Source organism: Phycomyces blakesleeanus (genome assembly GCF_001638985.1).
Source record: "Phycomyces blakesleeanus NRRL 1555(-) unplaced genomic scaffold PHYBLscaffold_1, whole genome shotgun sequence".
NCBI lineage: Eukaryota > Fungi > Mucoromycota > Mucoromycetes > Mucorales > Phycomycetaceae > Phycomyces > Phycomyces blakesleeanus.
Genome location: NW_017265134.1, coordinates 409538 through 432580, shown reverse-complemented (window position 1 = coordinate 432580; position 23043 = coordinate 409538). Strand labels below are relative to the sequence as shown.

The 23043-nt window shown below is 39.3% G+C and overlaps 9 protein-coding genes across 9 annotated transcripts; 5 read left to right on the top strand and 4 right to left on the bottom strand.

The window, feature by feature from the left end:
• Window positions 1-42: 42 nt before the first annotated feature.
• Window positions 43-2233, bottom strand: PHYBLDRAFT_61455 (hypothetical protein; the record flags this gene model as incomplete). Its single annotated transcript, XM_018440808.1, has 4 exons — window positions 43-999; window positions 1086-1160; window positions 1246-1392; window positions 1451-2233. 4 exons carry the CDS (start codon window positions 2231-2233, stop codon window positions 43-45), a joined length of 1962 nt encoding a protein of 653 aa, XP_018298445.1.
• Window positions 2234-4830: 2597 nt separating this feature from the next.
• Window positions 4831-6195, top strand: PHYBLDRAFT_137959 (CCHC-type zinc finger transcription factor; the record flags this gene model as incomplete). Its single annotated transcript, XM_018429907.1, has 1 exon — window positions 4831-6195. One exon carries the CDS (start codon window positions 4831-4833, stop codon window positions 6193-6195), a length of 1365 nt encoding a protein of 454 aa, XP_018298444.1.
• A 3106-nt stretch (window positions 6196-9301) lies between these two features.
• PHYBLDRAFT_156870 (hypothetical protein) lies at window positions 9302-10008 on the top strand. The gene has a single exon (XM_018433526.1). It carries the CDS (start codon window positions 9351-9353, stop codon window positions 9990-9992), a length of 642 nt encoding a protein of 213 aa, XP_018298443.1. The 5' UTR covers window positions 9302-9350; the 3' UTR covers window positions 9993-10008.
• Window positions 10009-10592: 584 nt separating this feature from the next.
• Window positions 10593-12963, top strand: PHYBLDRAFT_178574 (hypothetical protein). The gene is made up of 9 exons (XM_018438009.1): window positions 10593-10721; window positions 10801-11140; window positions 11230-11289; window positions 11363-11414; window positions 11485-11758; window positions 11843-11887; window positions 11969-12079; window positions 12159-12370; window positions 12449-12963. Exons 1-9 carry the CDS (start codon window positions 10631-10633, stop codon window positions 12818-12820), a joined length of 1557 nt encoding a protein of 518 aa, XP_018298442.1. The 5' UTR covers window positions 10593-10630; the 3' UTR covers window positions 12821-12963.
• Window positions 12964-13321: 358 nt separating this feature from the next.
• Window positions 13322-14077, bottom strand: PHYBLDRAFT_161047 (hypothetical protein; the record flags this gene model as incomplete). The annotated part of the gene is made up of 4 exons (XM_018434335.1): window positions 13322-13615; window positions 13660-13715; window position 13861; window positions 13988-14077. 4 exons carry the CDS (start codon window positions 14075-14077, stop codon window positions 13322-13324), a joined length of 441 nt encoding a protein of 146 aa, XP_018298441.1.
• Window positions 14078-14558: 481 nt separating this feature from the next.
• Window positions 14559-16914, bottom strand: PHYBLDRAFT_17957 (hypothetical protein; the record flags this gene model as incomplete). The annotated part of the gene is made up of 8 exons (XM_018438168.1): window positions 14559-14872; window positions 14953-15171; window positions 15309-15407; window positions 15506-15531; window positions 15617-15755; window positions 15894-16418; window positions 16504-16523; window positions 16610-16914. 8 exons carry the CDS (start codon window positions 16912-16914, stop codon window positions 14559-14561), a joined length of 1647 nt encoding a protein of 548 aa, XP_018298440.1.
• Window positions 16915-17670: 756 nt separating this feature from the next.
• Window positions 17671-19092, top strand: PHYBLDRAFT_56856 (hypothetical protein; the record flags this gene model as incomplete). Its single annotated transcript, XM_018440226.1, has 5 exons — window positions 17671-17739; window positions 17847-18116; window positions 18231-18529; window positions 18613-18827; window positions 18944-19092. The coding sequence occupies 5 exons, from the start codon at window positions 17671-17673 to the stop codon at window positions 19090-19092; spliced, it is 1002 nt and encodes a 333-aa protein (XP_018298439.1).
• A 514-nt stretch (window positions 19093-19606) lies between these two features.
• Window positions 19607-20321, bottom strand: PHYBLDRAFT_153875 (hypothetical protein; the record flags this gene model as incomplete). The annotated part of the gene is made up of 2 exons (XM_018433283.1): window positions 19607-20208; window positions 20288-20321. 2 exons carry the CDS (start codon window positions 20319-20321, stop codon window positions 19607-19609), a joined length of 636 nt encoding a protein of 211 aa, XP_018298438.1.
• A 1144-nt stretch (window positions 20322-21465) lies between these two features.
• On the top strand, window positions 21466-22948 carry PHYBLDRAFT_178573 (hypothetical protein; the record flags this gene model as incomplete). Its single annotated transcript, XM_018438008.1, has 10 exons — window positions 21466-21492; window positions 21541-21562; window positions 21685-21695; window positions 21794-21855; window positions 21986-22052; window positions 22120-22186; window positions 22270-22285; window positions 22379-22416; window positions 22476-22714; window positions 22785-22948. The coding sequence occupies 10 exons, from the start codon at window positions 21466-21468 to the stop codon at window positions 22857-22859; spliced, it is 624 nt and encodes a 207-aa protein (XP_018298437.1). The 3' UTR covers window positions 22860-22948.
• Window positions 22949-23043: the final 95 nt, after the last annotated feature.

Below are 23043 nucleotides of genomic sequence, written 5' to 3'. Positions count from 1 at the left end.
TACCAGAATGAAACCCTCCAAAAAAAGTGAAGGACAGGAATGCTATAAGTAATTTTTCTCTATTGCGCAGAACCGACATTCAGGTTGCTCATCTTGGGGGGTTTTTTGGTAGGAATTGTATTCTTGGTGTGTTTCTTGTTGATGGCTTGTGGTTTGGGATGGATGTTGAGAATTATGAATTCCAGAATTGGATCGATCGTGGGATGTTCTCCGATCTTGGAATCCATTAGCCGAGCGAGAGAATGAGTTTGAGTTTATACTTGAACCTTCCTCGTCAGTAGATTGAATGTCAATTTTGACTTGAATTTGCTTGGTGTGTTTCCCATCAATTAAGACTAGGATTGTGTCAGAAAGTGGTTTATAGGGGAATCCCGATGCAGCCATGGAAGCAAGTTGGTTTCCAACCGTGCTTTCTCGTATTTTGACAGTGATGCCAACCGATGCATTTGCATACAAATTGCCTTTTCTAGGACTAAATGACAGTCGACCTCTAGCTGAAAAGAGAGAAAAGGTCCGAGAACGATTACTAAAGCTGTTGCTGATTTCGAACGCGGCATCCCGTAACCTTATTCCAGTAGATTTGACTTGATACTGAAGAAGAAGATGATCTGGCTGCACTATGTAGCTTCCTTCATCTTCAGAAATATCCGGCAAAGGTGTGTGCTGTGCAATTGGTCGACTTCGTTTAGTATCGATACGGTGTAATCGAACAGATCCGGTGACTCCACTGGCATTTCCATTGTCATCACAACGAGCAACCGGAATGGGAACGCCTCTTGAACGAACTGAATTTGTTGATAAATTTTCCATATCACTTTCAAGCTTATTCATATAGTCCCGTCTCTTTGTTACATGAATAGCAGTTGTTAAAGGTATATTGGTGTCATTATGAAGCTGCTTTAGTCGGTTGGCGACCTCTCTTAACTCTGTCGGTGAATTGATTCGGTCGTAGTTAATACGGAAACGAGGGGTGTGAGTTAAGGAGTCTGGAAGAGCTTTCTAGTCCCAAATAAGTAGTACAAAATTCAGAATATAAATAAAATAAAATATAAAATAACCTTCCCTCAATCTCACGTATTACATACAAATGTCGTCCAAAGTGGATCGGCAAACTTGCTGTTCTTTATTCCTTTCGGTTTGGGTATACTTGGCATATTTAGCTAATAATTTGTACATATATATCTTTTTAAGAAAAATAGGTCCATCGATGTGATATTTAGAACTCATAATACTCGGATCACCTACCTCTTCGTGAGATAAGCTAATTTTGCTATTTATAGTGTACTGATCGCGACTAATATCGCGCATTGTCCGAACTCGCGTCCCTTTCTGCCAGGAACCCTTTTTGGGCTCATTCTGCGAAGAGTTTTGTGATGTGAAAGAGGTCGGGGACTATGATCGAAAGGTTTAGTCCTAAAATTAATTTTTTGAGGGGGTGCTTTGAACAAACCGCCATTGCTGGTTCATTCCACAAATCATTGATAGATTGGAGTGGTAATGAACGTGCTCCAAAGTACTGTCCCGGAGACATCAAACGTTCAGGAACGCCTTTTAAATTGCTGCTTTCCTGATCCCAAATACTTCTTCCATTTTCATCTAGATCTTCGTCTTTATCACTGTTTCGGTGAGTTCCGACCCGATTTCTTAAAGGTTTCACATTATAGTCATCGTCAACCATATTATGTTCATGATGATCTTCCCACGAATCAGTCTCATTTTCTGTACGCTTCAAGACGTCTCCAAGAATGTCATTATCTGAATGCACCGACACATCCGAAAGGCCGTGTTCGGTATTGTTTTCAAAAGGTGGTCTCATGTCTGCTACGAGTGGTATCTTTTCTAGGTCGGCCAGAATGGAAAATCCATCGCTCCCGATAGTGTTTCTATCTTGCCTTTTAAAGGGCGTTCGAGAATGATCTTTCGGCTTGTCCCGGTAGTGTTCGCTTCTTTTTCTTTGTTTCGGTTTGGAATGCGTAGGATCGTTGCTCTTACTATTTCCTTTGTCCATTACAGACAAACTCTGGATCTGTTCTCCAAATGAGAGTGCTCGTGCATTGGCTAGGTATTTTTCGAACTTGGCTACTCCTGAACGTTCGAATCTCTCAAATTCGTCGTATAAAGTCAGCTTGGCAGGCCGCAATGCAGAACGTCTGGTCGAATCCTGATGGATGATCTGTGGAAGCCGTAGATCGCCACTGGAAGCAAAGTATATAGAGTCTTTGAAATGACTCATTTCAAGTTACTCAGTACCTTCAGAAGAGATGGGCTGTTTCTAAAAATGAAAAAGAGACAGTTGTACCTTTCAATATACAAACCTAGACACCATAATTGGCTGGGTCACGTGAATTTTCGTGAACATTTTTTTAAGGCTATTCAAAGCACATCAAAACGCCGATCGTTTGTGGGATGATGAAATTAATACAGTGTGTATTCTTGTATGAATCTTAGTTATTTAAGAAATATTCTTTACTATGATATTTTTGTGAATAAATCGCTTCAAAAAAGTGAGTAACATCTCCTATTAATAAATAGGTAATATTCTAGAGATAATTAAGTAGAATCGGAGCGCTCAAAAAAGACATAATTATCAAGTATTTTTTTTGAATTTCTGACATGCATCAAATGTACTCATAGGTAAATATTTGCTTTTTTAACAAAGCATACAAATATTTTGACTAATGTAATACAGGGGAGTATCACTTTTTCATTTCTTAGCAGGATATAAAGAGTTTATGTACTTATGAGAGCTATTTTTTGGGGGCGTACATTTAATTAAGAGCTACTGCTCCACGTCTTTCTTTGAAAGACGTGGACTGCAATGCCGCATTAAAATAAAGCTTAAAAGACTTCATTCTCATAAGTGATATTTACAAGTTTAAACATTCCACTTTATTTCATTGAAACTCAGAATGTTACAGGATTTCCACTCCAAAAGTTATATTTTTTTTTTCAAACTATATATTTTGCAAAATCAAAACTTTCATTTTGTGCTCCGACTATATATAAAAAAAAATCAATTTATTTCTTGGCTATTTGTACATTGGGGGAAGAAGCTAATGCTATGATCAACCCAGCCTTGGCAGTTTTCCATAGCGATATGGCGGGAGCACTCAGCAATATACTCCAAGAATTGACCACATACCAACCCGGGCTTTCTCTTGACCAGTGTTTTGAGTTTGGAGAAGCACTCTTCAATCGGGTTTAGGAAAGGAGAGTATGGGGGGAGAAAGTGTAGGTGGTGTCGTGAATTAGCAAACAATTCAGTGACAAGATGGGATCTATGGATCGAGGCATTATCCATAATGAAGTTGTGAGGGGCAGCATTACTGTGGTCGAGCGAATCCATAATCGTCTTTACAAATTCAACGAAAATTGGTCCTGTCGTGCCACCAGGGGTCAACTTCGCCTGCACACTCTCAACACCCTGGTAAGAAATACCGGCAAGAATTGAGATGTTTAGTCCCCTTTTCGACTTCGTCTTCACAATGCTGGCCTCGCCTTTCTTGGACCACTCTTGTACTCTGATCAGGTTTGCATTAAAGCCTGCTTCGTCCACAAAAATGCAATTGGTTTTATACAATAAACCATTCGTGTGCATACTGTCTACATATACTTTTCTCAGCTCAATAGTCTTTGGGTCATTTCTTTTTTCCTCGACCGGCTTGGTTCTCTTCAATGTGAACCCAATGTTGTTGATAATGTGCTTATGTAAGCCACTGATGCTCAAGTTCTGCTCTTGAAGCTCTGGACATTTTCTAAACAGTTCCTCTCTCATTTGACCAAGAGTCAAGGTGCAGCATTCGTCCAAGAGGTCTTGAATGAACTTCGAATGCTCATCGGTTATCTTAAGACTTTCCGCGCGCGAGCCGCCTCGCTTCTTGGGCTCTACAGTAGCATCCCTCTCGAACTTGGTGATGATGTTGTTAATCGATACCTATGAGACACCAAATGCCCTGGCTGCTTCGGCTCGGGTCATGGACTCTTCTATATAACATTTCTCCACAATCATGTTCTTGATGTGGATCGGAAGAACCTTTTGTGGTCCATTTCTCTTTCTTCTCTTAACAATAGCGATTTGATTGGGGTTCATGTTGGAGGATTTGAGTATAGAAAAAGATAATAGATAAAGACAGTTCTCAAAACCATATTACAAACTTAGCATTATATACTTTTCTTATAACAATATATTGACATTGCATGTTTTCTTATATTGTTTTTAATAAACAGTGTAGACATTCTTTAAATATTTTATCGCACATATTAGCATTCTTCATGCTCTTTATTAATTTGCTTTAAATTTCTTTCTATCCGCATTAATTAATTTATTTTTTTCATATATAGTCGGAGCACAAAATGAAAGTTTTGATTTTGCAAAATATATAGTTTGAAAAAAAAATTATAACTTTTGGAGTGGAAATCCTGTATAAAAACATGATATAAAATATTTTACATCATATAAAAAGATGATATAAAATGTGTTGACCAATAATCTTTCGACATTTTATGTTGTTAAACTAACGATGACATAAAACTTGAAATAAAGAACAAATTATGTTTTCAAGTAAGCATATAAAGAAGTCCATATAGCCCCAGCATTAGGTTTTTTCCCCTTTATTTGCGCAAGCATTCTACGTATACAAATATTAATTAATATCTATTAGCTTTAATGTCTAAAAAATTAAACAGCTATTACAGTTTGAGGGTAAAAAGTAATAAACTTTGGTTCGCACTAATTACATGATTTTATGTTCGTGAGTTTAGTAAATTAACATGGCCAATAAATGCAATATCACACATTTTCATTGTATATGGAAGCCTTGGATGTGAAACATGAGACCCATGGCTCTTTCCACTAACACTCCGGAACCACCAGGGGTCAAAAACCCCTCCACCACTGGCTCATCTCCACCATTGGCAACCTCATTCACACCAATCTCACCTACTCTGACACCACTATACTCACAAGTAGCTACACAGAATGCACCTCCACTCACCGAAAAGCAACCACATGTTATCTTTAGCTCTACAAATAACACAACCCCACGTACCTGGCGTGTAGGGTCCTCTAAGTTCTCTGTATTCTTTACCGCCCCACCAAAAACGTCACCCAACTTCGACCCTTTCTGGAGAGCCCTTCTCGCAGCTTACCCTCGCGAAGTTAACATGGGAATCACTCTTGGATCTCGCTATTCCCCTGATACATGCGAGCTCCACCTGGCTACCAGTGCTGACTGTGAGAGAGCGTGCTCTCATCCTTTGGTAGTCGGCGTTTCATCTTTTCCCGCTCAACCGGCTGTTCCCATTGGCACAATTGTTCGCCGTGTTTTCCTGACCAAGCTTCCTCGTGTCCCCTATCCGGAACTTGCTACACAGCTCACGAAATGTATGTCTCCTTTTGGTAAAGTGCGTGAGATCGCCGTTCACGAAACGTATGGGTTTTTTGACGGCTCTGGATATGTTGTCCTTGCCAACACCCCCACTGACGAGGTGCCATCCGATTCCCTGACGTACCAAATAGCATACGACGCTACGCAAAAGATACTCGGTAAGTGGCCTTCGATGGGCTCCCACTGCACTTATTGCAAGGAAATGGGACACGAAGTCACCCAGTGCACTAAGCGCCCAGCCGAAACCCGAACGTGCTTTGGATGCAACAAGATCGGCCACCTGCAAGCCAATTGCCCGCACTCCTCCGATCCATCCAAGACTTCTAAGACCTCAAACAAGCGATCCCGTCACCCCCACCGCAACGTTAAGCTCGATCGACCTATCCGCGAGCCTAAGCCTCTGATTCCGACTGCACTCTCGCTCACCTACGGAGGATCCGAGGCTTCCAAGCACAATCCGCACAAACCTGCTTTGCTTGAGTCTGCAAAACTAACCCTACCGGCAACCCTCCCTGCCATCACGACAATATCTGCGACAACCACGTCCTCCGGCCCTCGTCCCCGAAGTCGTTCTGTTGACACTCCTGTGAAGGGCTGGGACGATGAGATAGACGACGACATGATCACTGACTTCACGGATAGAGTCGAGGCTCGGACTCTCCGTCTTCAGAATGCCTCTCGCCTCTCTCATCTCCGGTTTTCTCGGACAGTACGTCCAATAGGCCGCAACACATCCCTCTCACCTCCTCGCTTCACTCCCCCACATAGCAAGAAAGCCCTCGACGCAGAGGCCAAGATTAACCAATGATAAAAATAGGCACAATGAACTGTAGGGGTCTACCCAAAGTTGGACACCCTGAATCACGCTCCTTTTTTATACGCCACCTACGCTCTCAGGGAATTGATATACTAGCCCTGCAAGAAACCCATGCCTCCTCTTCTATGCTTCAAGACACTTTTGACCAACAATTTCGGTCATCTTCATCTTTATGGTCGCCACACTGTGGTGTTGTATGCCTCTCCCCCCATATTATTCTCACAGACCCTTTATTTAGTCCTTGCGGCAGGTGCATCATTACAACTGTCACTCATACTGACAATAAATTTTCCCCATTCAAGATGGGTGTCATCTATGCTCCCGCCTCTCGAACTCCCCGCTATGATTTTCTTTCTTCCTTACTGTCGACACCTGACCTCATTCCATCCAATCCTTCCAACTTCATTTTATTAGGTGATTTTAACCATGCCATTCACTCTAACTACGCTCTCGGACGTCGTGCCCCACTAGCGTGGCTCCAGTTTCTGGACAACCATATGATTGACTGTGTCACTCCTCCTGGCCAGAACCCACAACCCACCTTTCATCGCGCCTTGTCTTCCACTACAATCGACTATATTCTTGCCTCTCCTGATCTTCACCCTCGCACTACTGACTCCCAGGTGAGATATATTCACCAAAACTGGTCCGATCATTGCCTGTTGACCGTCCGCTTGGCTCTCCCTTCCACCCAATCCTCTGGTAAGGGACTTTGGCGTGCTAACCCCCGACTTGCCAGGTTGACATCTTTCTGCACCGACCTCAACACTCTTCTATCCACCCTCATCCCTGCCCTTCCCGCAAACCTCTCTCCTCAAGCACGATGGGACTCGATAAAGAGCGAAGTCATACGCTTTATCAAGTGTTTCTCTCGCCACCTCCGACCCTCTCTCACCGACCTGGAAGCAAGCCTGCAACAACGGAGAGACAGACTAATACACCGTTTTCGACACCAGCCTGCACAGAATTTTCAGCTGCCTATTGTTGAGCGGCTTCTGCAGCAAGTCCAACTTGAACGAGTGGAGATCATGTCCCTTAGGGCTGGGAAACACTGGCGGGAACAAGGTGAGACCTCTGCTGGATATCTCAAGCGCACCATCGCCACTCGTCAGTCACGCAAGTCAATTGCCAGCCTTTGCCACCCTGCAACAAACGAAATATGTTCCACCCCCGAAAAGATGACCGAAGCAGCTGCCGCCTTTTATGAAGGCTTGTATACCCCGGACCCTATCGACCAATCTGCTCTGGACGACCTGCTCTCTCACCTGCCTTCTGACCTTGGTCTGTCAGAAAGTCGGCAGACTGCCCTCACTCGTCCTCTGTCATTGTCTACTATCCGCTCTGGTGCGTCGCGCACTCCAACCTCTAGCAGTCCCGGTCCCGATGGCTTACCCTACGAGATCCTTCGCTTGATACTAGACCACCCAGTCTGTGGTGATCTGGTTTCGGAAGTCTACAACGACGCCCTATCAAAAGGCATTTTTCCGGAATCCTGGCAATCCACCTGCGTTTGCCTGCTCCCAAAAAAGGGCGATCTCACCTCTTTGAAGAACTGGCGCCCAATTGCCTTGATCAACACCGATGCCAAGGTATTTACCCGATTGCTGAATGCTCGCATGATTACCACGGTCACTTCACTTGTCTCTCCTTACCAGACAGGGTTCGTTCAGGGTCGCTTCATCGCCGATAATGGAATGCTGACCAGGCTGGTCATGGCACAAGCCGCCAAGGAGGGATCAGCTGGTGTTGGACTTCTCCTCGATCAGGAGAAAGCATATGATAGAGTACATCCGGAATATTTTCGCCAAGTACTGACACACTTTCGATTTCCCTCCTCTCTTGTCACCTCGATCTCTAACCTCTTCTTTTCTACTAAATTGCAAATAAATGTGAATGGCTTCCTCTCGCGCCCTTTGCCTCAATCTCGGGGACTACGCCAAGGGGACCCTCTCTCCCCTATACTGTTCAATCTAGTTTTTGAGCCTCTACTACGACGAGTGATCCATGACCAGTCCTTCTCGGGCTTTCAACCATCTGTTCCTGCTGGTCTTTCTCCTCTGTCACCGATCAAACTCCTTGCGTACGCTGATGATTTACTTGTTTTTCTTTCTGACACAGGGCAGTTGTCTCGCCTCCACACCCACCTCAACACCTATGCTGCGGCTTCCAACGCCCGCGTAAATCTTCACAAGACGCAGGCATTTTCACTTTCGGGCTCACCCCTGCCAGACTGGTCCTCACATCTACGGACCCACAATATTACGGATTGGCATGACCGGACCTCCTCCTCTTCTCTTCGCTATCTGGGATATCCAATTTTCTCCTCCATTGCCCAACGAGACTCATTTGGCCAGGCCCTTCTTTCTAAGATTGAGAATAGCTGTATTCTACACGGCTCACGCACCCTGTCCTTCCGCGGCCGTGCCACTGTCATGAACTCTCTCATTCTCGCCCAACTTTGGCATGTCTTGCGCGTAGTATCCTTCCCCGTCTCTTTTCTCGAAAAAATACGCACTCTGATGCGCCGTTTCTTCCGCTTCCGTTCGTTCCCCCCCATTGCTTTGGACACCCTCTGCCTTCCTCGCTTTCAAGGTGGTCTTGGCATCCTCGACCCGATTACACAGCAATGCGCTCTTCAGCTTCGTTGGCTCAAGCCAATAATCCAGAACCCATTGGGTCCCCGTGGTTTGGTCCCCAAATGGATGGCTTCTCTCCTTCGCACTGAGAATACGGATTGTGATCCCCTTCTACTTTGGATCTTCCCAGACTCTAGACCTCGCACCCATCGCTCACTGGATTCGCCTCTTCATCTTGTCCTGAAGGCCATGGACCACCTCCCGCACAAGTTTGACGACGTCCTCACGAATCTATCCACGTGCCTTATGTTGCCCTTGTCCTCCATGGTTAATAGCCCTCCCTCTCATCCGCCCTACCGACAATCTTGGCGAGACCTGAAGGTTAACCACCTATACCAAATTGATCATAATTTGGACGTCCTGATGCCCATTGCCCCTGCTAGACCTCTTCCTCGATTTATCACTCTTAATCGTATCCTGCAAAGACTTCTCGACCGTTCACTTGTGGCTCACCCTATCCTTTTCAGAGCTTGTATTCCTACATTCATCCTAGAATCGCGACATTTGGATATGCCTCCTCGAGATGGGTCCCCCTTTGACTTTGATCCCTTCATCTCTGCTCTGGTCCTCGGCAAACCTTGGTCACGCTTGTCCACGCGCTCTTACCGGCTGACCTGTTCTCATCATCATGCTAATGCTCAACCACTTAGCCCCCATCTTAGCCCTCGCCAACTGCACTCTTTCTGGTCTTTCGCACTTCCTCACCGGGCCCGTAATGTTTGGTTTCGCGGCTTACACAACAAACTATCGTGCCGAGCTCTTTTGCACCACATTATGCCCTTCACTGTTTCTTCACCTCTCTGCAATATCTGCCAGATGTCAATCGAGACGCAAGAGCATTTTCTTCTTTCTTGTCCTTTGAAATCTGCGGTGTGGTTAGGCATTTGGTTAGAATTTTTCGGCACCGTCCCACCACCTTCTGCACTTTCCTCGGCATTCACATCCTTTCTCTTCCCTCCCACGCTGAACCCCAGTATTCCAGCCGCCTCGGTTTTCGGACTGACCATCCTTGCTATCTGGGACCACCATTGGGCACTCCACTTTAACTCTGCTCCCTTTTTACCTTCCTTGGTTCTTGCCACTGCTAGGAAATCAATCTCCCGCATCTGCTCAGAGCTCGAGCTTGACTCCGCTGACTCTTCCCTCGCATAACACCACATTAACATTTTAACAAAAAAAAAAAAAAAAAGTTTAAATCACACAAAAACAAGTCAAAAACCAAAAAGCCAAAAACATCAAATAACCCCCATAAACCCTCAAAACAAATGTTGTAATTTTCTCTTTTGCCCTACTCATTCAGAGAACTTTAATAAATCTGAGCCTGTCACAGCTCCATACAAACAAAAAATGAAACATGAGACCGTATAAAATTACATATATGGTTAAATGTTTCAAAAAAAAATTATATGATGTGTCCAAGGTCCTTAATGGCTCTCCACCAAACCATAATCTCTAAAACATATTTATTTATAATACCAACTACAAGGTACAGATATCACAGTTACACACTCTTCTGCCTCTTACTCTCGTAGAACATTGAATGAAAAGTAGTGGTTGACTAGCCGAGATAGCCATTGCACCACTGTAATACAAAGTCGAAAATAATTGCCTTTAAACACGTTCTGTTAAACTTCTCTATTTTCACAAATTATCTATAAAAAGTTTGTGTTGTACACTTTTCTCAGCCAAATTGTACTCAAAGTATATATATTTATTTTCGTAAATCTATTTCCAACGCCTTCCATTTTTTCCCTTCCTTCTTGTCTTCCTTCCTTCTTCTTTTTAAAAAGATGATATGGCATTCCTACTGTCTAGGCCTCTTGTTGCTTTTGTTCAATTCTAAGGTTGATGCTGTAATTCCTGCTGCTCGAAGCATGCAAGGTATGCTGTAAAAAAATATCCTGCATAAATTAATTGCAGGATCAATATCTTATCTTTTATATATATATATATAACATAGGATGTGTTCTCATAAAAAAGGAGATCTACTGCTATGGTGGATTTGGAGCAGCTTTAAATTCCCCATATGCAACTTCCTACACAGATCATTTTGCACTCGATGTATCAAACAACTTTACTGTCTCGGCATCCCTAACAAACTGGAGAGAGATTCCGGCAACACCTGGATTTGCATTAGAGAGCGTGTACAGCCTTAGAGCCAACCCCATTATCCCACAAAACAGTTACGTTGTTAATGGCTGTGGAAAAGACTACAACAACACACTCGTCAATTCAACGATCGTTTTCAATGTCAATACGCAACAGTGGAGCTCAGTTACAGATGGGCTTTCAGGAAATACGTACGTACATTTAGTTAGAGAGAGAATATTAACAGTAAATTAATTATCTAACCTTTTTTTTAAAAAAAAAAAAAAAAACATTGTATCAGATCTGACGCTTCTTCTGTCTCTCTCAATAATGGAACAATTAAGATGTGGGGCGGTGTAAGGTGTGTAATCGATACTTAAATAATTTACAGTCGCGTAGATACCATATCTTTTATACTAATTACAATATTATAGCCTAGCAAATATCTCAAGTCCCGTTCGTTACTGGTACAAGAATTTCTCTTGGGTAAGACCGTTAAACCTCAAGCTTTAGAAAAGTCTAATAATTAACTCGACATCTGTTTTAAATAATATAGGGTCAATCGTGGATTAATATACCTTCAGCCGCCCCATCTTTCATTTACCCTCGATCTGGGCACGTCTCTACTCTTTCTCCAGATGGTTCGACTATTTACTACATTGGAGGAATAAAGTACTTTAAGCAAACTACGACTACCAATATTTACGACCAAAAAGATGCCCCTATGAGCGAAATATTGTCTTTCAACACATCGACCAGCACCTGGTCTGTAAGCGCGACACTTGGAGACTTGACTCCTTCTGTAAGACACTCGTTTACCTTAAATTTTGGTAGGGAAGTCAATATATATATATACATGTATATATTATTTGGATAAAGAAATTAACACTGCGGCTTTATTTTTATCTTTCTAGTTCCCAACACAAACTCCATATTTATGTATGGAGGAGAGTCTTACGGTAAATCTCAGACACAAATATAAATAAATTTGCAGCTTTATATTCTATAAATCAGTGCTAAGCCTTATATATATATATTAGCCGCCCAAACTACTATTGTGAATGACTACAGCTGGGTGATTGATCTCAGCACACTTACATGGACTCAAAAGACGTTACCAAACAGCCCTGGGTGTCTTAAAGGACATTCTGGTACGTTATAGCTAATATAGTATAAGCTAAAACTATCGAATATTCAACATACTCTACAAACTCTAAATACTTTTAACAGCCATTTCGGTCAACAACTATTTGTTTGTTTTGTTTGGAAACGACAATTCGTTGACATCTCAGAATAGCTTTCATGTATTAAATTTCGATACGTGGGAGTGGACTGATAGTTACGGTCCAAATTGGGATGTTCTTCAAAGCACACCTGGCTCAACCAACACCGGATCTAAAGGCTTAAGCACTGGTGCTATTGTAGGAATTGCTGTTGGTGCCGTAAGTGAGCAAAAGAAAAAAACGTATACAAAAACAAAGATACTAAAACCGAGATGTAATGTACGTTTTTTTTTGTAGGCTGCAGCTGTAATAATTGCCTTGGTTGTTTTGTTCTTTCTTCGCAGACGAAATAAGAAGGGAAAACATGAAAAGGTTCAAAGTGAGACTTTGCCAATTGGATATAGCGAGAAACCTCAGGCGTATGAATCACCAAAAGAGTATAGAAATGTCAACACATCTGATAAAACAGCCGTACTCAATGCTTCAAGTGGGCCCATGCAAGTTCCTCATTCTTTTGATAATACTCCTAGTGCAGGAAACACACAGATCTTTCAAGACTCTTCAAAGCATATTGTGCCAGATACCACAAAACCAGATTATCTCAGCAGATTGGGCTCTCCCAACGGTGTTATTCTCCTTCAGCCAGTGAAACCAGACCTTGAAAGCTAACAGCTTATTATGCAGTAGCCAAAAAAAAATTCTATGTTATTCATAGCATACATCTGAATGCGTGCAATATTGTTCGGTTACATTCTATTTACATTCTACTGAACTACTTTTTACAATAAATTACCTTAATATTTACTACTCTCTACTACTGTTCAAAACTATTAAATGCTATTTAAAGCTATTAAATACTATTTAAGAATATTATATATTTCTCTAAGCTTGTAAAATAATATTGTGAAGCAAATACAATTTTAAAGTTTAGTACATGGCTTAGTACTGAAAATCCGTGACTAAACCCTTGGTAACTAGACAAGTGGTGACCAAAGTTAAAATTAGACTTGACCAAAAAGCAAGAAAAAAAACAAAAAGTAGTTAATGGAATCAAAGCTATGCAGTTGTGAGTAGTTGTTACTAACTCTTTAAGATAAACTATACTATGTAGTTATATTCCTAAAATGATTTGTCTTTTTGTTTTCTTCTACGTTATACTTTCATTTGCTTTTACATTATGGAAAACAAAGTACTGGTTCCAATGGTGATTTTTGACTCGATATCTAGATTCACCTGGAAAGAAGTTTCCGGACTATAATAGGAGGAAAATGCTCCCAGAGATATGGGTACACCATTTTTATCACCGAAGTCACGGACTTGGAAGGAATCTTTTCCCCCTTGGATCAGGATCAGGATTAGGTCTTTATATATATTTGAAAGACTACCGATGCTATGATCAGAAATTTCAAAGATCTTGGTTTTCTTTACATAGACGGGTCCATTGACGATCTTTGTCTTACCAACCTGCAATTCCGGTGATGAAAGCCATAGCCCCAATTATGTCCTACCCAGTTACCCCTCTGGGCACCAGACGATCCGAAATGGAATTCATGTTCGGATAAAACTAAAAAATAAATCAAGTAACTCAACTGTAATGGATACCATTGGCACCACCAAGTAATACTAATATTGGGCTTATCTCTTGAGTTTACCACTCAAACATATAAATAAAGAGATACAGAGAAACAATGACAATCTTTTTCACATACTCTAAAAATAAAAATAAAAGTATGAATATAAAATTCTGTGGAACTATTGACCTATTGACCTATTGAATTATTAAATCCCCTTTATAAAAACTCTATGCCTCGGTCAACTTAGTCCATTGTTTCCAACCAACAACCGTTTAGCCATTAAAGCGATGCCTGAATATAGCATGCAGTAATATGTAGAGAAATCATTATCCAAAATATTGATACTTTTCATAGAATAAAAAAAATGACTATACTTATCTTTAAAATTTCTCTCTGGATAAATAATTTAGCTCAAATTTGGCTCACATATGAATGCAAGTAGAATATATATATATATTAAATGTACTGAAGTTCTCCACAAGAATTCTTCTTTAGTGACATTCACAGCAGCACCACAAAACCCCTTTTCTTTATTTTTCGTCATAGGTATTTACCCAATTTTATTTCACTGGCCTCATCTTTCTTTCTTTTATATATATATATAATATTATTATTTTTAATTTTTTAAAAAAAATCCTAATATTCGGTTCATAAGAAGAAAAAATTATAGGGCTTTTTCTGTGGATTTGGGCTGGTCAAATTCAAAATAATGACCACAATAATGGATATGATGCATGAAGACTTTTTGTTTATGTAGTATTTTGCTATGTATGTATGCTTGATATCTAAGTTTAAAGTATATCTGTCCCATAATGATTTAGCTTTAGGCTGCACTAGAGCTTTGCTTTCAGCTTGTCAGCCTCTTGCTCCTTCTTCACAATATCCTTAACCTCGCGCCTCAAGATCTTTCCGGTAGGGCTCTTTGGGATCTGAGCAACAAATCTGATGCCACCGCGAAGATACTTGTGGTTTGTAACATTTTCAGCTACATATGCATGGATCTCCTTTGCCTTTTCATCTGATGCAACACTTGCAGCGTCCAACACAACAAATGCAACTGGGAGTTCGGTTGCCTGAGATTCGTCGTACTTTCCGACCACACAACAGTCCAGGATATCTTCACGAGTAAGCAAAAGTGCCTCGAGTTCTAAAAGCATTATATATATATATCGTTATTACTTGTTGCTGTCGAAAATATCAATAAAAAAAATCCAAGATAATAATTACCTGCTGGAGCAACCTGGAAACCTTTGTATTTGATCAACTCCTTAATACGATCCACAATAAAGAAATCCTTGGACTTGCTATCAAATCTTCCGACATCACCAGTACGCATCCAACCACCGTCCACAAAAGTCTCTTCGTTGGCCTTGGGGTTGTTCAGGTAGCCTTTCATGACGATGGGACCACGGAAAAGCAGCTCACCATCTTGATCATCACCCAAATCTAAAGAAGTCAAACATACAGTTAAACTCTTTTGATCATTTATTTAACCAATTCTATATCCCTTTTATCTTTCTAGCCAATTTTTTTTCGCCTTGTTTTTTTTAAGCAAATAAATAAATAAATAGCTAAATATTTACCATTCATGTTCTCATCCACAATTCTGCATTCACAATTTGGGAACAAAGTTCCAACAGAACCTATTTCCCATGAATATAAAGTGAGTCGATTGATTTTACCTCGTTTATTCTTTTATATATATAAAAAAGAACTGTTAATTTATAAATGGTACGACCCTTACCTAGAGTTCTTTTATGATATTTCTGGGCAAGAATACCGGAGGTAGTTTCGGTCATACCGTAACTTTGAACGATGTTTCACACAAATTTAGTTTAATTCTTACATATGAATATTATCATTATCATTATTACCATTATTCTCAACTTACCCTTGAGTCAATACAGCAGGCATACGTCTACTCAAAGAAGCAATTTGTTCGCGGTTGAGGGGTGCGGCACCACATCCAAGTAATCTCAAAGAAGTCATGTCATATTTTGTTACAATTGGATGTTTTGCAAGAAGGAGAGCTAAATAAAAAATAAAATAAAATCAGAATAAGAATAAGAAGAATCCAAGATTACACATGTTATAATATTTTCTTTGGGATAATAAGAAGAATAATAAAATAAAAAAAAAAAAGGGGGGGGGGGGGGGGGGGAACTTACCAATAGGAGGTACAATTGCAGCTAAAGTGATGCGATGCTTTTCAACAAGTTGACAAAGTAATTCCAAGTCAAATGCTGTCATTGTCACAACTACCGACATTTTGTAAATAGGACTCAATATCAGACTGCAGAGACCAAAGATGTGATAATATGGAAGGAAACCGAGAGCAATATCATCTGGACCAGCACCCATCTCATCAAAGTGACCACCAATCATCACCTGGGAAACGAAGTTTTGGTGGGTCAACATAACTCCCTTTGCAACACCAGTTGTTCCACTTGAGTAGCAGAGGAAAGCAGTATCTTCTATAGGGTTAATTCCCTTGAGGGGGTATTCAATAGCCTTTGAAGTACTGATGATGCTCTTAAAGGGTCTACATCCCGCAACCTCCTGGTCACCGAACAAGAATATGCGAGATTTGGGGATTCCGATCTTCTCGCAAACCTTGACCAATACCGGCAGAAGGCCAGGAACAGTGACTAGAGCAACAGCTCCAGATGAAGAGATTTGATGGTGGAATTCACCTGGTAAGAAGCGGGAAAGAGAATTGAGATTAGAATAATTTTTAAAAAAAAATTGGTATTTCTAAAAGATATTCTGATTTCAAACCTTCTGTATACGCAGGGTTTCTAAGGTGAAACAAGATAATTTTAATTTTTTAATATATTAGAAATCACATTTTTATTGGGAAGCTTATTTATGTATCCAATTTTACCCTGGTGTGATGACAAGTTTTGCTGAAAGCAGAGAGAGGAAGAGAGAAGTATGGTTATATTGGTTGGGAGCAAATACGGCCACAACATCGCCCTGCTTTAAACCAGCATTCTCTATCCACCCAGCTCCAAGACGGCTAGACACATCTTTGATTTGAGCATAGGTCATTGATTGACCTGTATTTCCGTCAACCGAAAGAACTCTATCATGAGGATAGACAGTATTGTATGGGTTGGGCCCAAATACAAAGCTGCAGATATCAACATTTGGAACGTCGACCTTGGCGTGAGGGGAAACAAAGACCATTTTCAATTAATTGATCAATAAATAAAAGTAAGAGAGTAAGAGTAATAGTAAGAGTAAGAGTAATAGTAAGAGTAAGAGTAATAGTAAAAACAAGGAACAAAAAAAAAGTCAAATATATTTCCTTGGTTTCTTATAGTTTAAGCAATGGCACAATGAGTTTAAATCATAGAAATTAATATGTAGTGGGAAAATGGTTTAGTAATACTCACTTTCACACAGTTTTAAATATTTTCCATAGATACCATCTCCACAGCATATATAAATATATATAAGTGGGGTTGGCATTCTATAAAGTTACACTTGGCAACCAATATATATATATATAATTTTTATAATAACAATAACCCTGCAGAACGTTCGGTATGTTGGTTCTTTTTTTTTTACAGTCAGCTCCATAATAGGCAATATTCCATTGGAGAGTGGACTTGTTCTAAGGCAAATGCATTCCCTTGAGTCCTATATTAACTCTATGTAAATCATTTTTCTTGTTTTCAACGTCTTTCTTCAAAAAACAGCAGCAATAATCCCTTTAGTCTCCTCTCTTTTCTACTCTTTTTTATATTTATATATATTATCTAGACCTTGCCTTTGAAGGTTCGAAGCTTAATGTCAGAAAAGGTTTTGCTTACCGTAAACACTGGGGACACGAGCCCAAGATCCCCTTCTGCAACATTGGTGGGGTCGCGCCACATAGATCTACCGCCCGCAGCCAAAGCTGGAGTTCCTATTCTCAGCTACTGTGTAGCAAGCATTATAATGACCGTTACCAACAAATACGTTGTCAGTGGTAGCTTCAATATGGTATTCCTACTCTTATCTGTTCAGGTAAATAAATCATAATAAGGAAAATATTGTTCAATATCATATGTGTGTATGCTTTTTTTTTATTTTATTTTTTAAAAAAAATCTTAATTTTTAAAATATGACTGTAGAGTATCACAACAGTTGGGTTCCTCCAACTTTTCAAGTTTCTAAATTTGATAAAATTTCGTGATTACAATCAAGAAGAAGCCAAGAAATGGCTTCCTATCACTGTTTTTCTTGTGGCTATGATTTATACTGGGTCAAAGGCTCTTCAATTCCTGCCAATTCCAGTCTACACCATCTTCAAGAACATGACCATCATCTTTATCGCTTATGGAGAGGTACTCTGGTTCGGTGGAAATGTGACACCAATGATGATGGTTTCTTTCGGTCTGATGGTAAGTCCCTGTGGTGTAATACAATATGATTTGATATATTGATTGTAGGCTGACAATTTTAATAAAATCAAAATATCTCGTTCTTTATATATATATGTCTGTACATACTTTTAGACATTATCTTCTATAATTGCTGGGGGGAATGATGTCTCGATGGCTCTAGGAAGTATCTTTCAGCCGTACACCTCTTCTGGGGACATAAATACCTCTATTACCATGCTTGGGTACTTTTGGATGTGTTTCAATTGCGTCTCATCTGCAGCATTTGTGCTCTATATGCGCAAGAGAATCAAGCTGACTAATTTCAAAGACTTTGACACTGTCTACTACAACAACCTGCTTTCTATCCCACTCCTCATAGTGCCCAGTCTGTTGTTGGAAGACTGGTCAAATGAGAATCTCTTGATAAACTTGTAAGCAATCTAATTAAACAGTTTATGCATTTTGTTAAACTTATTTTCTTATATATTGTATTGTGTTTCTTTTCTTTTCTTAGTCCTCCAGGGCAGCGCAAAGTGCGCATCTGGGCAATGATATTTTCGGGTGCTTCTGCATTTGGAATGTCTTACGCATCTGCCTGGTGTGTCCGAACAACGTCTTCTACAACATACTCAATGGTCGGATCGCTTAACAAGCTTCCTATTGCTGTGTCGGGTATCGTGTTTTTTGGTGACCCAGCTACATTTTCTAATATCACTGCGATATTTACTGGTAAGTTTTGTGTGAATATTCTCCCCACCTTCTACCTTTCAAAAGAAAGAAAAAAAGAAGGAAATACACGCTCGCACACACATATAAATACACAGAACTCATTCTGTCTTATATAGGGTTTGTGGCAGGTATTGTGTATTCGTTCGCAAAGGCATATCCATCTGTCTTTTTGGGATCAAGACCCAACAGCCCTTCAGTTTCTTCTGCTTCTAGTCAGAGTTACTCGGATGCGAACAAGTATGATGAGAAATCTAGAGAGCCATGAAATTTTTTGCTTTGATTTTTTTCCAGGGTCATTTTTTTTTCTTTACAAAAAAAAGTTTGGGTTAGATTTCATTCTCTTTATTTTAGAAATCACTACTATCAAATAGAGTTTTACATTTTTAATATTCCCATATATTTTTTTCTCGATCTCTCTTTTTTAATGTGAAGTGAAATTTTTCTTGGGTTTTTATATATAAATATTCGATCTAAATGTCGATTACAATATAATAATAGTATAAATGGTAAATGGTAAATAGTAATAATAAAAATTATAATCAGGAATGACGCTAATCTATAGGCATCGGTATTCTACTAAAAATATACAAGAAGTCGACACAATAATGCTAATAGTTCTACATATATATTATATATGCGTGTGTTTGGGAGTGTGTTTGGGAGTGTGTTTGGGAGTGTGCACGTATATGTATATGTGAGTGTGTTTATATCCCTCATTTCTTATCTATATCTTCCTTTCCGTTTCTACTTGTGTATATATGTATATGCTGGTTTGCTTTCTACTGCTTGTAAGTAAGGGCCATGGATACAAAGAACTGATGGAGTCTGTTGTCTCGTGTAAGTTCAGGGTGGAATGCGGTGGCAAAAAGGTGTTCCTGACGGACGGCAACAATTGTCTCTGCCTTGGTTTCTCCAATCTGGCGCTCGAGGCGGCCGACAACCTTGACCTTGTCGGATTTGATCTGGGAAATAACAGGGGCACGAATGAAGACTGCGCTAAAGAGCTCTTCACCCAAGATCTCGGGAAGATGAAGCATGGTCTCAAAAGATTCCTTTTGGGTGCCAAACTGGTTACGGTTCACGCAAATGTCGAGACCACCCAGCAATTGTTGACCACCCTTCTTTGCACCAGTGGCCTCGTCAGCAAGCATGATCATGCCAGCACAGGTACCCCAGGTGGGCTTTGCACGGACAAAGGCACGCAGAGGTTCAAGCATGTTGCAACGCTCGGCAATCAAAGCCATAGCGGTAGACTCACCACCGGGAATAATAAGAGCATCGACCGAGTTAAGTTCCTCAGCAGTTCTGACGGTAATGACAGATGTAACCTCGGGAATTCCAGTGAGCATGTTGATGTGCTCGAGAAAGGCACCTTGAAGAGCTATTATGTTTTGTGTCAGACCAAAGAGAAAAGTAGAAGAAAAAAAAAGCTTTAAGCATATTTGCCCTGTCCAACCTACCGAGAACTCCCATGTTGATCTGTTTTGTGGCCATTGTGGAATAAGTAAAGTTGGAGAAAAAGGGACAGAGAAGTGTGTCTGTATGAGTCAACTCTTTTTTCTTTTTTTTTATTTCTTTCTCAGAGTTGGTGCAAGTCACATAATTACAATTTTGTGACACAAAGAGATCTTGAACTTGTTGCTCTGTGGAGATGAAATTTCAAAGAGAAAGCTTATTTGTTATGTTTAGGCCATACCAAAGTTTGTTTCGAGACTCTATTGGTATGTATATATGTTTGAGTGTCTGAGTATTTCAATAATTGTTAAATACTGTTAAAAAAATTGAAACTGCGTTTTTTCTTTAAATGTGATTATTTGATACTTAATACATGTATAGAAGCAGCCAGTACCGTATACATATATCATATTAAATGACTATTGACAATGTTAGCACAAACACCAGAGAAATAGGCTAGATTTAAAGACGGCCATTGTTTAATTTTAGGAAATGCATATAAATTTTGTATAAATGAGACTGATTTATTGAATATGCCTCGGTATTAAATTGAATAAAATAAAGCAGCAACGTCTACCTGCAGGTAAGTATATTTGTGTTAAATTGGTGAACTATTTTAATTTTATTACAAGTCGAAACAAAACAAAAAAGAGCACCTTGATAAACCATAAGAAGTACTATACCAGTCCTATAGTCTGTTGATAGGCAGTGAAGGATACAATTGGATATTTGTTTATTTGTTTATTTATTTTGATTTTGATTTTGATTTTGATTTTTTGAACATGGAACAAGTTTCATATATTTTGCTCACACAAGCCATCGATATATAAAATCATAGGCTTATCGCAGCTGTTGACACAAGCTTGAATAGATAAATGGTTTAGAAGATTCGTGCGCCTAATGACTAAGGACAAAGGACTATTGTATCTATTGAGAATTATCTGAGATATAAAGGTATATCAAAAGAAGAAGAAAAGTAAGCAAACAAAGAAAAGGGTCAAGCTTTTGAATAAAAGGGCGGAGACTGTAGATTGAGCACCAAGAAGACTCCAAGTGCTATAGAAACACGTGAGGATGAGCGGCTGACTGGCATTTCAATAAGTCTCGTGTACTTGGCGTTTCTTTCTTTTCACTTCCCTTTCTTATTGCTTTTTTTCTCTCTTTCTTTTAATTTTGCCCCCTCATGTCAAGCTATAACTACATTATCAAGGTAAGATTACTACAATCTTTAAATTCTCCATCTCATTGTATATTATAGTACATCATTGTCGGAGATTCAGGTAAGAAAATAATAATAATAATATTATACATCAAAAGAAGACCAAGACCAAGACCAAGACCTAGAGGAATAGGTCGAGAAATACTAACAAATAAAACTTGGTTTCACTGTAACTTTGATTAGGTGTTGGAAAGGTATAAAAGAAGTGTAGATATAAATATATTATTAATTTCAGAACAAAAATTAAATCTAATATATATATATATATTTCCGTTCATATAAATAAAACTAGTCATGCCTTTTGCTCCAATTCACCGACAAAAGATTCTATTCTGGCCGTGAACTTACCATTGGGTAAATCATTCATTATATCCTCTCTCTCTCTATATATATATATATCTTGAATTGTTTTATAGTGATACATGCATTTTGTACAAATATTTATATACAAGCCTTTTAACTTCTTCTTTTTCTTCGAGGGTAGTGTCGAATTTGGTACAAAATTCATTACTGTTGATGGCAAGCAAGTAAAACTACAGATCTGGGATACTGTAAGTTTTTTCTTTGGTAGTCTATATTGCTATTTATTTTTATATTTATAAAATTTTATTTATTTAGGCCGGTCAAGAGAGTTTTAGAAGCATTACACAAAGTTATTACAGAGGAGCAGCAGGAGCATTGTTAGGTACAATGATGAAATGATTACACAATACCAAAAAAATTGCAACAAAGAAAAAAGATAGCTAATATATGTATATTTCTTTGTAGTTTATGATATCTCAAGGTAATACGTACTTTCGAATATTACTTTTTTTACAAGAAATAGGTCAATATAATATTCTTAAATTGTTTTATTTTATTTTTAAAAAAACAACAGAAGAGAGTCATTTGAACATATACCAATGTGGTTGGCAGGTAAGTCTTTACATAACATCAATTTCGATTTTAATTATTCATTTCAAATTTATTTAAAGATGTCCGTAAACATGCCAACCCACACACTACAATTATGTTGATTGGTAACAAGAGTGATTTGGATCCACGCCAACGACAGGTGACACACGAAGAAGCAGCAAAATTTGCAAAAGATAACGATATCCCATTATTCCTCGAGACTTCTGCAAAATCATCGGATAATGTAGAAGAGGCATTTATCAAGACAGCAGAAGATGTATATGCTAAGATCAAGGATGGTGTATTTGCCAACAACGAGGTAATGTGTTCAAATAATAATTATTTCTAAAAAAAATGAAAATTTCATCAACTAAACGTGGTGCATATAGACATCAGGTATCCGACTAGGTCCACAAGCAAGTGCACTTGGAGAAGAGACACAATCAGGAGCATGCTGCTCTTGAAAAAAAACCTTAATGCTCTTTTCTCTATTATTCCTTCTTTTTTTTTCACCTTTATGTAATAAACGCCAAAGCCATTTTTAACATTGATTAAATTTATAAGAAACGTGAATTTAATGCAATTGAAACAAGCCATAATCTATCTCTCTATCTCACACACATTCATTCATTAACATTCTTTTCCATT

What these genes read in the sequence shown, in the direction of transcription:
- PHYBLDRAFT_156870 (XM_018433526.1), top strand. Translation starts at nt 9,351, where the DNA reads ATGCCTCCTCGAGATGGGTCCCCCTTTGACTTTGATCCCTTCATCTCT.
- PHYBLDRAFT_178574 (XM_018438009.1), top strand. Translation starts at nt 10,631, where the DNA reads ATGATATGGCATTCCTACTGTCTAGGCCTCTTGTTGCTTTTGTTCAAT. An exon ending in GGTACAAGAATTTCTCTTGG is followed by an intron (nt 11,415 to 11,484) that starts GTAAGACCGTTA and finishes TAAATAATATAG; the next exon opens with GGTCAATCGTGGATTAATAT. An exon ending in TAGGAATTGCTGTTGGTGCC is followed by an intron (nt 12,371 to 12,448) that starts GTAAGTGAGCAA and finishes TTTTTTTTGTAG; the next exon opens with GCTGCAGCTGTAATAATTGC.